Source organism: Pteropus vampyrus, unplaced genomic scaffold (genome assembly GCF_000151845.1).
Source record: "Pteropus vampyrus isolate Shadow unplaced genomic scaffold, Pvam_2.0 Scaffold471, whole genome shotgun sequence".
In the NCBI taxonomy this organism is placed as follows: Eukaryota; Metazoa; Chordata; class Mammalia; order Chiroptera; family Pteropodidae; genus Pteropus; species Pteropus vampyrus.
The window spans coordinates 885,803-900,544 of NW_011889252.1; the positions used below are offsets into that span (position 1 = coordinate 885,803).

Genomic DNA, 14,742 nt, shown 5'->3' on the forward strand with positions numbered 1-14,742 from the left:
CATCTTTTCATCTTCCTAAAGAATTCCACATGCAGAGGAGGTAATAAAGAGGATTAGAGTAAGATTACTTGCTGTCGATCCAGCAAGCAAGAAATCAGCATTTGTGTGTGTTCTACCTGGCAAACTTATTCTGAAGAGCCTGGGAGACAGGGAATCAGACAGCAAGAAACAACTGCCACAACCACTAGATATGGAAAAAAGAAGGGACTGGAATCGCAGCTCTGAAAGATGGCGGCTGAGGGTGCAGAGACCAACAGAGGCATCTTGGGAGCCTTTGTCGGAAGTTTACAATTGATTTGAGACCAAAAAACACAACTCTGAGGTCCTGTCTCAGACATTAGAGAAGGTGCCTAGGTAAACAGGCACAGGATGAACACTGCAGAGCCAGTGCCCTGACAAGGTGGGCTTGGGGTGGCAGAGTATACCTGGCCACCCATTTGACTTCTTCCTCTCACTCCCTTCCCACTTTCAGCTTCTATGGAATTGCTTAGTGCCTTAGGTGTGAAAGGGTTAAAAATTCAGGCTTGCTGGGGGCCTGAGAGTGCCAGGGCTTCTTGCCCACAGGGGTTAGATTTGCAACAAAGTGGCGAACTGACAACAATGACACTGTCCCTTCCAGAGTACTTAAAGGAGCAGCTGGAGCAGTACGTGAAGCAGCTGCAGATTGTGAGGGTGGTGCGGCAGGAGGAACGGAAGGGGTTGATCACTGCCCGACTGCTGGGAGCCAGCGTGGCACAGGCAGAGGTGCTCACCTTCCTGGATGCCCACTGTGAGTAAAAGAGTGCTGGCCTGGCACCCAGGAAGCCTGGGTGTAGGCAGGTCCAACCCATCCCTGGCAGAATGAAGAGCTGTGACCACAGCATCACCAAGGGCCTTTCCTGCTCTGCTGTTCCAGGAGTGAAGGACACTTGGAACTTGCTCCAGCTTCTTCTAGCCCTTTCTCACCCAATCCTAAGGATGTTTTATCAGGAGGCACACACCACCCTAAAACAATTGGTGACCCCACAATTGCTGGGAGTGTGCTCTGGAGTATCATTCCTCTCTCTCCTCTCCCCTAATCTTGTACCTTGTTCTGAACTCAGCCTCCCAGAGGCCTCCTATTACTGGGAACTGGTTTGTGTGGAGCTTTCCTGTAACCAGGAAGGCATCCCTCTTGCTGCAAACCAAAACACTTCCTACCATTGTCATGGAGGGAAAAAAAAACACAAAACTGTTTCCTAAAAGCAGTGATATGTATAGGCAAAAGCCCTAGACTTGGGAGTCAGAAGACAGGTTTGCATTCTGGCTCTTCCACTAGCCGAACCTCAGTTTCCTTATTTGTAAGATCGGAATGAAAATACCAGACTTACTTACCAACAGAATTATTACTCTGAGGGCCAAATAAAATAATACATACAATTCAGTTAAAATCTCAAAGGGCTAGACAAATGAAAGGGATTATTATTCTACAACTGGAGCTGAAGCTTGGGATGCAGATACACCTGAGAGAAGGGACACCCGCTCCTGAAATCCACACTTGGTTGGGGAAGGCTGATTCACTGGATAGGCCGGGAACCTTAAGACACCCATTCAGGCCCTTCCCTGTGCTTTTGGCTCATTCGATTTGACCATGTTACAACCCCGAGACCTCAATTCTCCTCTCCAAAGCTGCTTCCATCTTTAGGTGGGGAGAAGGGGAGGTAGAAAGTTCTCAGATCTCTCTATGCTCTCAACAGCTGTAGAGCCTGCCTCTGTTGCTCTTCCTATAACTAGGAAGTGGATGGAGGGTTCTCTCATCCTCCTGGGTCTCCTTGCTGGCATGGGGCATAGGTTCAGCTGTGAGCAGGACCCTGACAGCTGTCTCCTGGTCTGGGCCTACAGGTGAGTGCTTCCATGGCTGGCTGGAACCCCTCCTGGCTCGCATCACAGAAGACAAGACGGCGGTGGTGAGCCCGGACATCGTCACCATTGACCTTAACACTTTTGAGTTTTCCAAGCCCATACAGAGAGGCAGAGTCCATAGCCGTGGCAACTTTGACTGGAGCCTGACCTTCGGCTGGGAAACTCTGCCTGAACATGAAAAGCAGAGACGTAAGGATGAGACCTACCCTATCAAGTAAGGACCACAGCCGGGTGATCCCCCAGCCCAAGCTCCGTGGCCCTAGACCCACCCAGTTCTAGGGACCCGTGCCATCTCAGGTCAACATTTATTAGGTGCTCTATTAAGCACTCGACGTATTTTATTTAATCCTCCTCTCTATGATTAGCCTGTTTTACAGGTAAGAACACTGAGGTTCCTAGTGATAAACAATTGGCCTCAGATCATGCAATTAACAAATGGTGGAACAAGGATACCCATCCTGGCCTGTCCGACCCAAAGCCCGTGCTCCTAACCATGGCACTATATTGGCATTCTTATCCACCACTTATTGTGTGCCAGGCGCTGGACTAAGGGCTTTACAATCTTTATTTCATTTATTCCTCCCTGCACATAAGAAGACATGACTGGTGCTTGAAGAGGCTCTGAGAGATGGCGGGTAGAGGCCATTTTTGAATAGCCATTGTAATAAGAGGAGATGACATGTGCTCCCTGGTCACTATCTTTGAAAAGACAGAACATGTTACAAGAACACAGACAAGTGAGTGTGCTGCAGTTTGCAGTTTGTTGCAGTTGCCCTGAACTTTTTCTATAAAGGGCCAAATGGTAAATATTTCAGGTTTGCCAGCTACATACAGTCTGTTGCATATTATTCCTTAGTTGTGCAACTTTTAAACAATCCTTTAAAAATGTAAAAACATTCTTTGCCCCAGAGCCTTATAAAGCCAAGCCAGATTTGGCCCTCAGGCCATAGTTTGCCAACCCCTGAGCTGTGGGGTGGATACGTGAAAGTTTACCCGTTGTTTAACTCAAACCTGAGTTTACCTTCCCCTCATACACCCACCCTGTCCTTCCCTCTCCAACTGCCTATTGGTGTTGTTAGAAAACACAAGTTTATTTTCACAGATGTCTAAGTCAGACTGAATTGGGGAGTAACTTTTAGAGTATCCTGTGATTCTGGATTATCTGCCATTGTTTTTTCTATACTGGCCAGGAAACTTCAGGGTCAACTGAATATATTTCAGAGATGGAGGGAAGCAGAGGTTGGGGATACAGTGAGCAAAGATAAGAGGGAAGGCTTGAAAGGAAGAGAGGGTTAGAGTTACTCGCCCTCTGCATGCCCAAATCCTAAGCGATGTGGCCTAGAGTCTCAGTAGAAAGGCCCGGGTGGATGCCACAGAAGGGAATCCCATGGATCCCAAACAGCCAGATGCTCTGTATCTATTAGAAGGAGGAGAAGAAACAACAGAAGGAGGAGACAGGAAAAGAAACGGCAAGAAAAGAAATTGGAACACCCTATCGACCATCTGCTTGTTTCATAGATGTCTTTTGTTTGGTGTCTACAGCAACAAAGCCCCACTCCCCCAAGCTGGAGGCCAGGCACACAGTGGCACAGTCAGAGACAGGGCACCTGGCTACCACCCATCACTGACATCCCTGGCTCCGATGTCCAAGGACCATACAACTGGAAGATAAAGATCCAGTGTTTGAGGAATGAATTTGCTCACTGGTCCAGTGTTTGAGGAATGAAGCTGGTCCCTGGTGGCATGCATGGCCTGCCCTGGGCACTATGCATAGTACCCCAGTAGGAGGCCTGCTGGCAGTACCCTCCCATTCTCCACTGTGAAAGCTAACAGGAGGCTGAAAGGAGAGGTGAAGGATCCAGAGAGTCCGAAGAACTAGGCCAGGAAATATAGGGTGTTGCCTCTTGGTTCTGCAGCGAAGATCCCTGTGTAGGGTTTCTCCTCGGAAGTTATTTCTTAGTAGCTTCTCGGTCAGAGAGACCTCACAAAGCCAAGAGACAGGCCCAAGTGAGGGAGACCCTCAGAAGGAACAGGTTAGCTCTCAAGTGCTAATCCAGAGTCCCAGGACCCTCTAAGCCTTTCTGGGCATTACTGGGGCTGGCTTAGAACCCCAGGGAGAGGCCAGAACCCATTACAGAAAGCCTGCATGAGCATGAGGGTTTCCTAACTGAAATTCCTCTCAGAAATCAGCTGCAGGAGTCAACTTTGGGGGCGACAGGAGCAGCCACAAGGTAACACCAAGGTCAAGCTCCTGTGTAGTCATCTTGACAGATCCGTCCAATTAACACTGATTGTGCCCCTGTTGTGCGTAAAGCACATTGATTGGTTCTGGGCTTACAGAAAATATGTCTCTTTCTGCCTGTTTGTACTGCATGAAGAAGCAACGGAAGGGGGCAGCAAAGCCCCATCCACCGAGCCTGGCTCTCACGCAACTGCCAGCAGCTACTGATGATGTATCTGATAGTCTGCCCCTGTCTCCCCTAGCCCCTACCCCCACCTTCAACCCTTAGTCCAGCCCCTCTTATGAGCAACGTGGTATCTAAATTCTAATAATGAGGTGTTTTTGTCAATTTATCTTCATATGGGTCTATGTCTCCCTGCTTTTGTCTGAAATCCAGGATCTTTTTGGAACCTCCAAATGCTCCCTTTCATGCAAGTCGAACTTGATGTCATCTCACTTCCTACTCTGTTTCAGGGAGCACCTCTTATCAGTTTCTTTTCAAAGCAGCTGGCGAATTTTCCCCAAAGCTAAAGTTTCTCATGCAGTATTAAGCACCAGGGCTAGGCCTCTACTAAAACTGTGCCTTTCTAGTCCCTGAAAGGCCGAGGACCCTGAAAGAGAGTGGAGTCAATCCAGCCCATAATATTCATTCATTCATGGTTTGAATCCTATTTCCAAAAGCAATTGCACACAGCTTCTAATAACCTATCTACTATGCTCCAGAAACTTTGCTGCCAAAAAGCAAACGATGGCAGTAGCTTACCCTCTGCTACTAGACTGAGCTCTCAGAAGATGGGATCTGTCTTAGCTCTGAATGCCTAACCTGTAACACAGGCCCTGGTGGCTGATGTTCATACATCCTTGGTTGAATGGATAAGTGGGTGCTTTTTAGAATAGAGTAATGATAATTATACCTATCCTTAGCCTGGTTCCCAGAGGTGAAGAGGACATAATAATAGCTCAATAAACATTTGCTAAATGAATGGGTTAGTAGAAGAGGGGCTGCACATCCCGGGAAAGCGGTTGGGGTCAGTTGTGGGTGTTAGCAGTGAGTCCACAGCTTTCCACACCAGGTTCCCACTCCTCTTTCCCCCAGAAGATACACATATTCTCCCTCTGTCTCTCCAGATCCCCGACGTTTGCTGGTGGCCTCTTCTCCATCTCCAAGTCCTACTTTGAACACATCGGTACCTATGATAATCAGATGGAGATCTGGGGAGGGGAGAACGTGGAAATGTCCTTTCGGGTGAGAGTGAAGAGGGCTTCAAGGGGGGAACCACAGCATCCCAGGGGACAGCCCGAGAACCTGTGTCTTAGGTAGCAGAGCTTCAGGGATATGGCGTATGCAACTGAACTTAAAAGGTGGCTGTTTCCTATCATGCTCTGCTTTTCCTCTGCTCCCCTCCTTGTCTCTGGCAGTAAGGCTCTGGGAATCAGACTGGACAACTTGAAACAAATAATGGACAGAACTCAGAAAGAAGGGATAATGGTGGTAATAGGAACTGGACATCTGGGGACTGGTAACATCTTTCATGATGTCTGTGGGGAAAGGGTTAGATCCTGGTCAAGGGCTTAATGGTAGAGGACCCTGGAATAGGTCAGTAAGCAGTCATTATCTTTTTTCCAGAAAAATTAGGCTCCCTTTTCCGGGTCAGAGGACACATGTCCTGCTAGTCTTTGGAGTTCCCCTACCCTATACTCAGTAGGCTCTTTATACTGTGGAAGATGGGGTCCCAGTTCTGGTGGACTCCCAAACTCGGAGGGATTCCAGGAATAAGGCAAATCAGGATTAGGTTAGGAAGAAAGGATCGCCTCTCCATGAAATCTACACAAATCCCCATGCCAGTGGAGAGGTAATTAGTAAATAAATGAGCTTGTTTATGAAGTCACCTCTCATCATGCCTGTCACATCTTAAGCACGTCTTCAAGACCTGCTGTTACTATGATTATGTATTTCTGTTGCTGCTATGCTAAAATGAATGATATGCTTCCTAATTTAAAACGTGAAAAAGAGAAGACACAGGTGGGAAGGTTTAAACCCGTGGGCTTACACTAACCTACTGGCATACATAAGGGTCACCAGCTCAGTCACCGTAACTCCCAGTGTTCTGAGGCCTGGCCCATTCAAGAGACTCTGATCTCTGTTCAGTCCCTCTCCTAGGAAGCTAGTGTGCTAAAGGTCCTGGTGACTCTCACAGGCCACCTGGCAGTTGACTATGCTTGCTATAATTATAATGCACTGGTGCTCTGATTGGGTCACAAGTCTATCTTGATTTGAGGGAGCTTGAGTTTCCAGTAACACTAGATGAGCTGATAAAATCACACTTCCAGGTTAAAAAGCCGAAAGACCAGAGTTTGAAGTATATATACAGACACAAAGTTAGCCAAACTGTCTTTTCTCTAAAGTGGGCCCTGGTAATCCTCAGGTAACCCTGCAAATTTCTGTTTGCTTAAATTAGAGTGAACCAACATCAGACAGCTAGGAATTGTGTATTCATGATCTAGAAGAAGCCCGATCAATGTTCTTAATTTCCAGGAAAGAGAGCAGCATTTCCTTGAGTTCTTAGATCTGGGGTCTGGTGCTCTGGGAATAGAACAGAGCTGCTTGGGAGGAGATTGTCACACCCAGCCTCCTGAAGGTCCCATCTCGTATCTTTCTATGGCAGGTGTGGCAGTGTGGGGGCCAACTGGAGATCATCCCCTGCTCTGTGGTAGGCCACGTGTTCCGCACCAGGAGCCCCCACACCTTTCCCAAAGGCACCAATGTCATTGCTCGCAACCAGGTGCGCCTGGCTGAGGTCTGGATGGATAACTACAAAGAGATTTTCTACCGGAGAAATATGCAGGCAGCAAAGATGGCCCAAGAGGTGAGAAGAAATGGTGCTCCACAGGTGTTTGGATGAAGAGAAGTGTAGAATCCCAGACCCCAGTCATGGGCTTAATGGTAGCAGCCCAGCCATCTCTACCAACTGGTACCTCTCTTTACCCCTCAGACCTTGTAAGCTAGAGCCCAGGGAGGGAATGAGAGAAGCCTTTGTTGTCTCTGCCTAGAGAGCCCCAGCATCTTTTTGGAGAGTGGGGTAAAGAGATTTGGAGGAACAACCTCTTATAGGAGGAATGGCTTTGCTCTGAGAGGCTCAGAATGGAGGGCTGTGAGAAAACTGAGAAGTGACAGGAGATGAGAGAATAAGGAAGATGTGGATGAGCGGGGGCGGGGGGGGTCCCGAAGCCAAGACAGGTGTTGGGATTGGTTCTGAGGCTGAGTCGGTAGCTCTAACAAGGCCTGAGCAGGAATGAGCCTGCAACCCATTCTGGGAGAAAGCACCCCCAGGAACGCTGGGCTACTTCAACCCTGACGAGATGGTCAAGACTGGTGGGACTGACCTTTAGGATGCTGGTTTGGTTGACAGAAATCCTTCGGTGACATTTCGGAACGCCTGCAGCTGAGGGAAAAACTACATTGTCGTAACTTTTCCTGGTTCCTGCACAACATCTACCCAGAGATGTTTGTTCCTGACCTGAAACCCACATTCTATGGAGCTGTGAGTATTGAGAACCGGCTTGCTCGCCCATTACAGAACCCCCGCCCTAGAGAACTTCAGGGCCACTTACCCCACAGAAGGATGACAAATGAGAACTAAGTTTTACTCTCCACATTCCTTTATCCAGAAAGAGGACTTTGGGGCCTTTAGAGATAGCTAAAATCCTTATAAGAGGAAGACAACCCATAAGCAGTAGTTCTTGAACACTCATCACCTACATCAGAATCATCAGGAAGGAATGTTAAAATGCAGGCTGCTGATTCAGCAGCACTGGGATAGAGCCTGAAAATGTGCATTTCTGACAAGTTCCTAGGTGATGCTGATGTTCTGGGGATCGCATTTTGAGAGCCATTGCTCATAAGGAAATTCACATGTGCTGAGGGCTTCTCCCGGGGACCTGGCATTTCCCAGCCTGCCCTGGCCCGGCCTTTGGGCTCTCTCTGTACCTCACTTTGCTATTAACTCCAGGCATCTGGGTTAATAAGCAAAGAAGATGAACAGAGGAGAAAAATCACAGAGGGGAAATCCAGTCCTACAAATTTATTCCAAGTGGTCCTCATACCACAAACTAAAATACTCCTGACTGTGCCATCCCGGTTCCCTTCTCTGCTCACCATACTGCAGATAAAGAACCTCGGCATCAACCAATGCCTGGATGTGGGTGAGAAGAACCATGGAGGGAAGCCCCTCATCATGTACACCTGCCATCACCTTGGCGGCAACCAGGTATACAGCCCAACTCTACCAGGGCAGGTCCAAGAGAAGCCTGTCTCTGGGGCATCTCCTTTCTTCATAGACCCCCTTTCTCCACTCAAAATAGTCCTTTCTGTAACCTGGGTGAAGGAGATCCAGAGAAAGAAGGCGATACTATCTCTGCCCTCAGAAAGCTCCCAGTCTGAGGGGGAATGCATGACACAGACAAGGTCTGAAGTCTGAATTAGGGACATCCAGAGAGCACTGGGCATCAGAGCTGGGTGCTGGAGAGGGATGGAGGGGAGGATTGCTCATCAGAGAAGTCTTGCTGGAGGATGCCAGCTGCTAAGTGATGTTTTAGGGTAAGGTGAGAAATTTCTGAGTACTTTCCTTCACCTGCATACTTCTATCTTCAATGCCTCCCCTACCCAGAAAATACCACTCTGATCCTACCACCCAAAAATGATCCCAAAACAACCACCGACCGACATCTCACAGTTACCTGGCATCCTGAGAATTTACTCCATGCTCTTCCTTGAGGAGTAACTAGTAACCTCCCTGACTCCAGCCCCTCAATCTACCCTGAATGCCCAGCGTTTGGTAAGGAAGAAGCACTTGAACTGTAACTGAAGCAAGAAAAGGAGTGGCTTGGGACACTGAACAGGCTGCCAATATCTACATATGAAGACAAAGTCACTCTAAAGCAATTCCCTATACCACTAGCCTGCACAATGATTTTATGTGGTACATTAGTGAACATTTTTTATTTTAATGGTAGTCTATTAGCAAAAAAAGAACTAGCATATCAAACACATGACTTCACAGATAATGCTTAAAATTAAGCTAAGTTAAAATTTTAATTAAGGAAAAAATATTAAGTAACTATTATTCCAATATAATCCAGATATGGTTTAAAAAAAAAAATCCTAATGGTGACACATGAAGTCTTGGCACCCACTCAGTTTCCTCCCCAGAAGGCTATCTGTGGTTGGCATCTTAGGGCAAATGGCTTTGGAAAGTGGTGGGCAAACTCTCTGCCCGTCACTCAGAACTTCCTCTTGTCTTGATTTCTAGTACTTTGAGTACACAACCCAGAGAGACCTTCGCCACAATATCGCAAAGCAGCTGTGTCTGTATGCCAGCGCTGGCACTCTGGGCCTTAGGAGCTGTCATTTCAATGGCAAAAATCGCCAAGTCCCCAAGGACGAAGAATGGGAATTGACCCAGGTGAGTAAACTGCCCAGAAAGCTCAGTGTCAAGAACCTGAGGCCACCCTGACCCCTCCTTATTTTCTGCATCTTATGCCTGAGGTACCATTGGGTGGATCAGGACAATGTAGAAAGTATGAAGAATGGGCTTCGTCAGAAGCAGGGTTCCAGGAGCTTAGGTAATATTTGATGATGGCTGGTTTGGGCCAACGTAAAGATGGGGTCGGGGGTTATGGTCCGTAGCCAGCTCTGTCATAGTCAAGTATTTTTAGTCTGAACCTAAATAGATGAAAGTGAAGGGGCACTCGTGACTCCTGCCTGCCCTCTGTGTGCCAGGCGCAAAGCCATGCATTCACATACGTTGGTGGCCTCCTCCGGCTTCTTGTCTTCACGGATGTGAATGAACCGAGGGAAGCACAGGCACACAACGTATCTTTCAGAGGCTCTTCCCAAGCAAGTGGTGTCCCCATTTCTACAGATGAGCTAACCGAAGCTCAGCAAGTTTGTGACTGGCTCGAGACCCATCACTAGTAAATGGCAGACCTGGGATTCAGACCTAGATAAGTCTGACTTGAATTTGAACACATAGGTTCTCTCCATTATACCACATTGCCTCAGGATTTATAATGTAACTTCTACAGTACTGGGCCCTAAATAGCACCTCTAATGAGTCTCTACACCCTACTCTACCCCAAACCCCAGTCCCTGGCTTAGGAAAAGAGTAGCCTAATCTTGGGGCTACAGGGAAGAGAGAAGTCTAACTAAATATGATACTAGTCAGAAAGTGGGGGTGAGCAGCAGTGGCCCAGGTCTTTAAGAATGGCCATCTGAAGGAGAGGGCCCTGAATGCATTTTTTCAGTTATCCCATAGTTCTTTCTCTATTCCAGCAATCCAGGCTAAAGCTGGGAGTGGGAAATTGGTATCAGAGTGTCTAGTATCCAAGGAAAGGAATTTGGAAATGTCCTCTATGTACCTTGTTGGATTTCCTTTGCTTTATTCTATTGTCCTCTATTTTATTGCCCCCCAGTAGCACTGTTAGAGGTCTGAGGCCCAGGTTGACCCTTTGCTGTGTCATCTTTTAGGACCAGCTTATCAGGAACTCAGGATCTGGTACCTGCCTGACATCTGAAGACCAAAAGCCAGCCATGGCCTCCTGTAATCCCCGTGACCCCCACCAGCACTGGATCTTCATCTAGGCCCCAGATCATCCCCCGTGGGAGTTCCCACAAGCCTCTCAGGAAACAGCATTTTTGGGAACCTGAGCATCAGCTTCTCTGTAAGCCTTCAAAATGGATTTCTAAAACCAATTTTGGATGTCAAGGCAGAACCTTCCTACTCCTTGCAACAACATTGGGCTCATTTTCTTTCCTCCACATTTATGGAAGAGACTTTAAGAACACATATTTGGCCTAGAGCTTTCCTTCTGTCCTAGAAACAGAGACTTCTAAAGCAGAGAAGACATCTGGGATATGGCCCAGGGCAGTGATGCTGAATTCAAGAAAAGTATCTCTGCAGCCACATCCTGAATCCCTGGTCAACTAGAGCACTCACAGAAGCTAGTGAAATAGTATATTCACTTGCTAATAGTATTCCAAGTTTGTAGAGCCATTTTCAGTTTACAGAAAGCACCCTGACAGGAATCCTTTATCTTACTTCATCTGCACAATAATGCTGTGAGAAACACAAGACAGGAACCACCACAGCTAGTGGATGGCTGGAGCTGAGACTGAGACTTGATCTTGAACATGGAGCCAGGGTGCCTTCCACCACACTACAAGAACACTAGATGACTGGCCATTGGCCTTCCCTCCATTTCTCTCTTCCCTCCATTCTAATCATCTCTGGCTGGCTGATCTCCATAAAGCCTAGAACCATGAAGCCAGGTAGCCATGAGGGAGACTACATTTGGAAATCCTGGGGTATTCGCGTTGAAAGCTCATGGAGCCAGTGATTCTCAGGTTTAAGTCCCAGAACCCTTTTGTCAGTGCTCCATATATAATGTAAATAAAAGGCAAAGTAGCCATGGGTGAAACTGAGTGTGGCTGAGGGCAATGCCTTCCAACCCCTGAACTTCTAAAGTTCTGTAAGCATAATTTGAAAACTATCCTTTTAGTCCAACCTTATCATTTTCACACTATGAAACCAAGGGCAAATAAAGTAAATTTGCCCAGGGCCACACGACGAAGTATTGGGAGCCCTGAGGCTAGGAGCAAGATAAAGCAAACAAGCCTGAGAAGTCTGAGGAAGCAGGGACAGTGTCTAGCAAAGCATGACTGTGTGACTGGCCTTGTCTGCTGTATTCGCATGAAGTCTCCACATGGAGCAGACCTGACATGCACATCAGCACTTTTCTAAGCATGTTGCTCCCCACACACATGGCTGCTTTGCCTGAATTAGAGAGTCCAGCTGCCTACAGGAGGATTCACGTTCCTTCCAGGACTTCTGACTTTCATTAGCAGGCTGTCATCTTGGACATCACCACATGAGAGTGCCATGGGACGACAGCTGCCTCTCCTTCCCAGCAACTCTACTGCTGGAGGTCTCCCAGGTCCCTGAGAACCTTCAGGACCCTGTAGAAGAGACATTCTGGGGTAGCCCAGCGAAAGGGAGAAGAGAGAGTAGCCAAGATGTGACCTGGAGTAGGGAAAGGAAGAAGTTCTTTCCCAGAAAGAGAAGAGAATTGGACATGAAATCCCACTGGAAATAAAGGTTTTATGGCATTGGTAAAGGAAGTTTACACTGGGTTCCTCCTCCCCCGCATTGTCCTTCGGCCGATCCATTTGGAGAAACAGTTGACTCAGGCTAAAGAACTACACACATCTGAAAAGTTCTGTCACAGCCACTGTCTCTTATCCCCAAACATCCTCAGGCCCCCAATGTAGCTTACATAGTATGTGTCAAGCACGTGTAGACATGAGGAGTTATACGATGAGGCTCTTCCTTCGTAGAACTTACACTCTAGCTGGGAAAACAGATGTAAGCAAGTCATGACAAGCCTGGAGTTGTTCAGAGATGTGCTAGGTGAGTTAGAACAATTCCTTCCATTTAGAGGAATCAGAAGGCCTCACAAAGATGCTGACATTTGACCTTAGACCTCAAAGGATGAGTCTTCAGGTGGCAAGGACTCAATAAGCAAAGGCCTCACATAAGCAACAATCTAGCATGAGAAAAGTCACAGAGGGACAAATGTACAAATGGATATAGGAAACCAAGAGGACATCAGAGTGAGGGAGCAGTGGATATAAAAGCTAGAAGGTCAGGGCCACATTATGACTTTCATGGATACTTTTGCCTTCATGGAAAAATATTTAAAATTATATTTTATAACTGCATTGGTATAAAGATGAATATAATCCAGGCTGATGACATTAATTTTATTTCTTCTGATTTTCAAAGAAACAAAAACATTTTTATGAGCCCCTAAAAGTATTGTGGGCCCTAGGCTCTGTGCTTGATATACCTACTGGGTAAGTCAGTCCTATAGAACAGTTGGTTGGGGTCCAATTGAGAAGGCTTTGAATGCCATGCTAGTAAGTCAGGTAAGCCATAGGGAGCTATAGTCCCTAACTCTAATCCTATTCTTGGTTGCTTTAAACATCTAATCATTTTTCAGGCATTGATTATTTGTCTTTTATCCCAATATCCCTCATATGGTTTATAGCATCACCCAATAGCTCTCCAGCCCAATCTTATGTTATATGCCTAACCAAGGTGCCCTGATACGGTTCCTTACCCCCACCTAAAAACAGCATAGCTTCTCCCAGGGGCAGTCAGCTAAGAGTAACTTGTAGGAAGTGACAGAGCAAAAGGGAGAAAAGGCCACATGCTATGCCTACAGAATAGGTCCAGGTTTGGAGATGAGGAAACTAGGGAAGGGAGGTAGTTAGGAAGGAGTGAGCACTGACAAGAGTGTTGGAAAAGCTCAAGAAACCAGCTTCCTGGCCTCTCTTTAGCTGAGGCTGGACTTGCCCTAATCTGATATCTGCACTCTTCCTTACAATCCACCCTCTGACTATTCTCAGAGCTATCCTAAAACCTTAAAATCTTGATGCTAGTCTGTGATACTATCTCCTGGTTCTAGAAGCCTCTTACCTTAGCATTGAATGGCTGGTCCCCTTCGGGGATCTACTTCCCATTTGACAAGTATTGGTGCCATTGCCAAAAATAGCTAAATGTCCCAGACTGTATTCTTTACTTATTTTTAATTATAAAAGTAATGATGTAGTGAAATCAAATAATACAGAAAAAATATGAATTCATCCTCACAATGTTCCCATACCTATTGATTCATTCTCTATATGTAATGTCTTTACAGCTCGGTATACTCTTCCATACTGTTTTTCTGTGAATCTACAAATATATACACACACTTAGTTATTTCTGACTTATTTCACGTAGTAGAAATGCAGTACCGTATTGTTAGCAATTTGATTTCTTCATTTGGTATGTCAAGGACATCTTTTCATGTCAGTTCATTTAAGTCTAACTCATTCTTTATGAAAGCTTCATAGGATTCCATAATATGAGTAAACCCAATTTCTTTAACCTTCCCTTACTGCTGATATACTTAGATTTTCCCCAATTTTGTAACAATTTGTAACAAACTATACAAAGGTTTTTTCCCATATTTTTTCAATGACAGTTGATATTCAATATTATATTAGTTTCAGGTGTACAGCATAGTGGTTAGATATATGTCTTACAAAGTGATCCCCCGCAAATAAGTCTAGTACCAACCTGGCACAATACATAGTTATCGTAATATTATTGACTGTATTTCTTATGCCGTATTTTACATCTCATGACTGTTTTGTAACTGCCGATTTGTACTTCTTAATCCTTTCACTTTTTTCACCCAGCCCCTCAAACCCCCTCCCATCTGGCAACCATCAGTTTGTTCTCTGAATCCATGAGTCTGTTTCTGTTTTATTTATGTTGTTCTTTAGATTCCACATATAAGTGAAATCATATGGCATTTGTTTTTCTCTGACTTATTTCACTTAGCATGATATCTCTGGGTCCACCCATATTGTCACAAATGGTAAGATAGCATTCTTTTTATGGTCTAGTAATAGTTTATTATACATATGTACCACATCTTTACTCAATCTACTGATAGCTAGGTTGCTTGCATATCTCGGCTATTTAAATAATGCTGCAATTAATATACGGATACATATATCTTTTTTGAATTAG

At 46.0% G+C, this 14,742-nt stretch overlaps 1 protein-coding gene across 4 annotated transcripts in view; it reads left to right on the plus strand.

The window, feature by feature from the left end:
* The window catches only part of GALNT6 (polypeptide N-acetylgalactosaminyltransferase 6), a 31,658-nt gene extending 19,774 nt beyond the window's left edge, over positions 1-11,884 (plus strand). For 2 of the 4 annotated variants that reach the window (XM_011382359.2, XM_011382360.2), the window contains exons 5-12: positions 620-769; positions 1,861-2,095; positions 5,231-5,348; positions 6,769-6,969; positions 7,513-7,644; positions 8,269-8,370; positions 9,412-9,564; positions 10,629-11,884. In XM_011382359.2, the coding sequence (XP_011380661.1) occupies positions 620-769; positions 1,861-2,095; positions 5,231-5,348; positions 6,769-6,969; positions 7,513-7,644; positions 8,269-8,370; positions 9,412-9,564; positions 10,629-10,742 (1,205 nt within the window). In that variant the 3' untranslated portion in view covers positions 10,743-11,884. Of the gene's footprint in view, positions 1-619; positions 770-1,860; positions 2,096-5,230; positions 5,349-6,768; positions 6,970-7,512; positions 7,645-8,268; positions 8,371-8,769; positions 8,994-9,411; positions 9,565-10,628 lie in introns of those variants that run through there. The other 2 variants (XM_011382361.2, XM_011382362.2) reach the window with 2 other exon arrangements.
* The last annotated feature ends 2,858 nt before the right edge of the window (positions 11,885-14,742 follow it).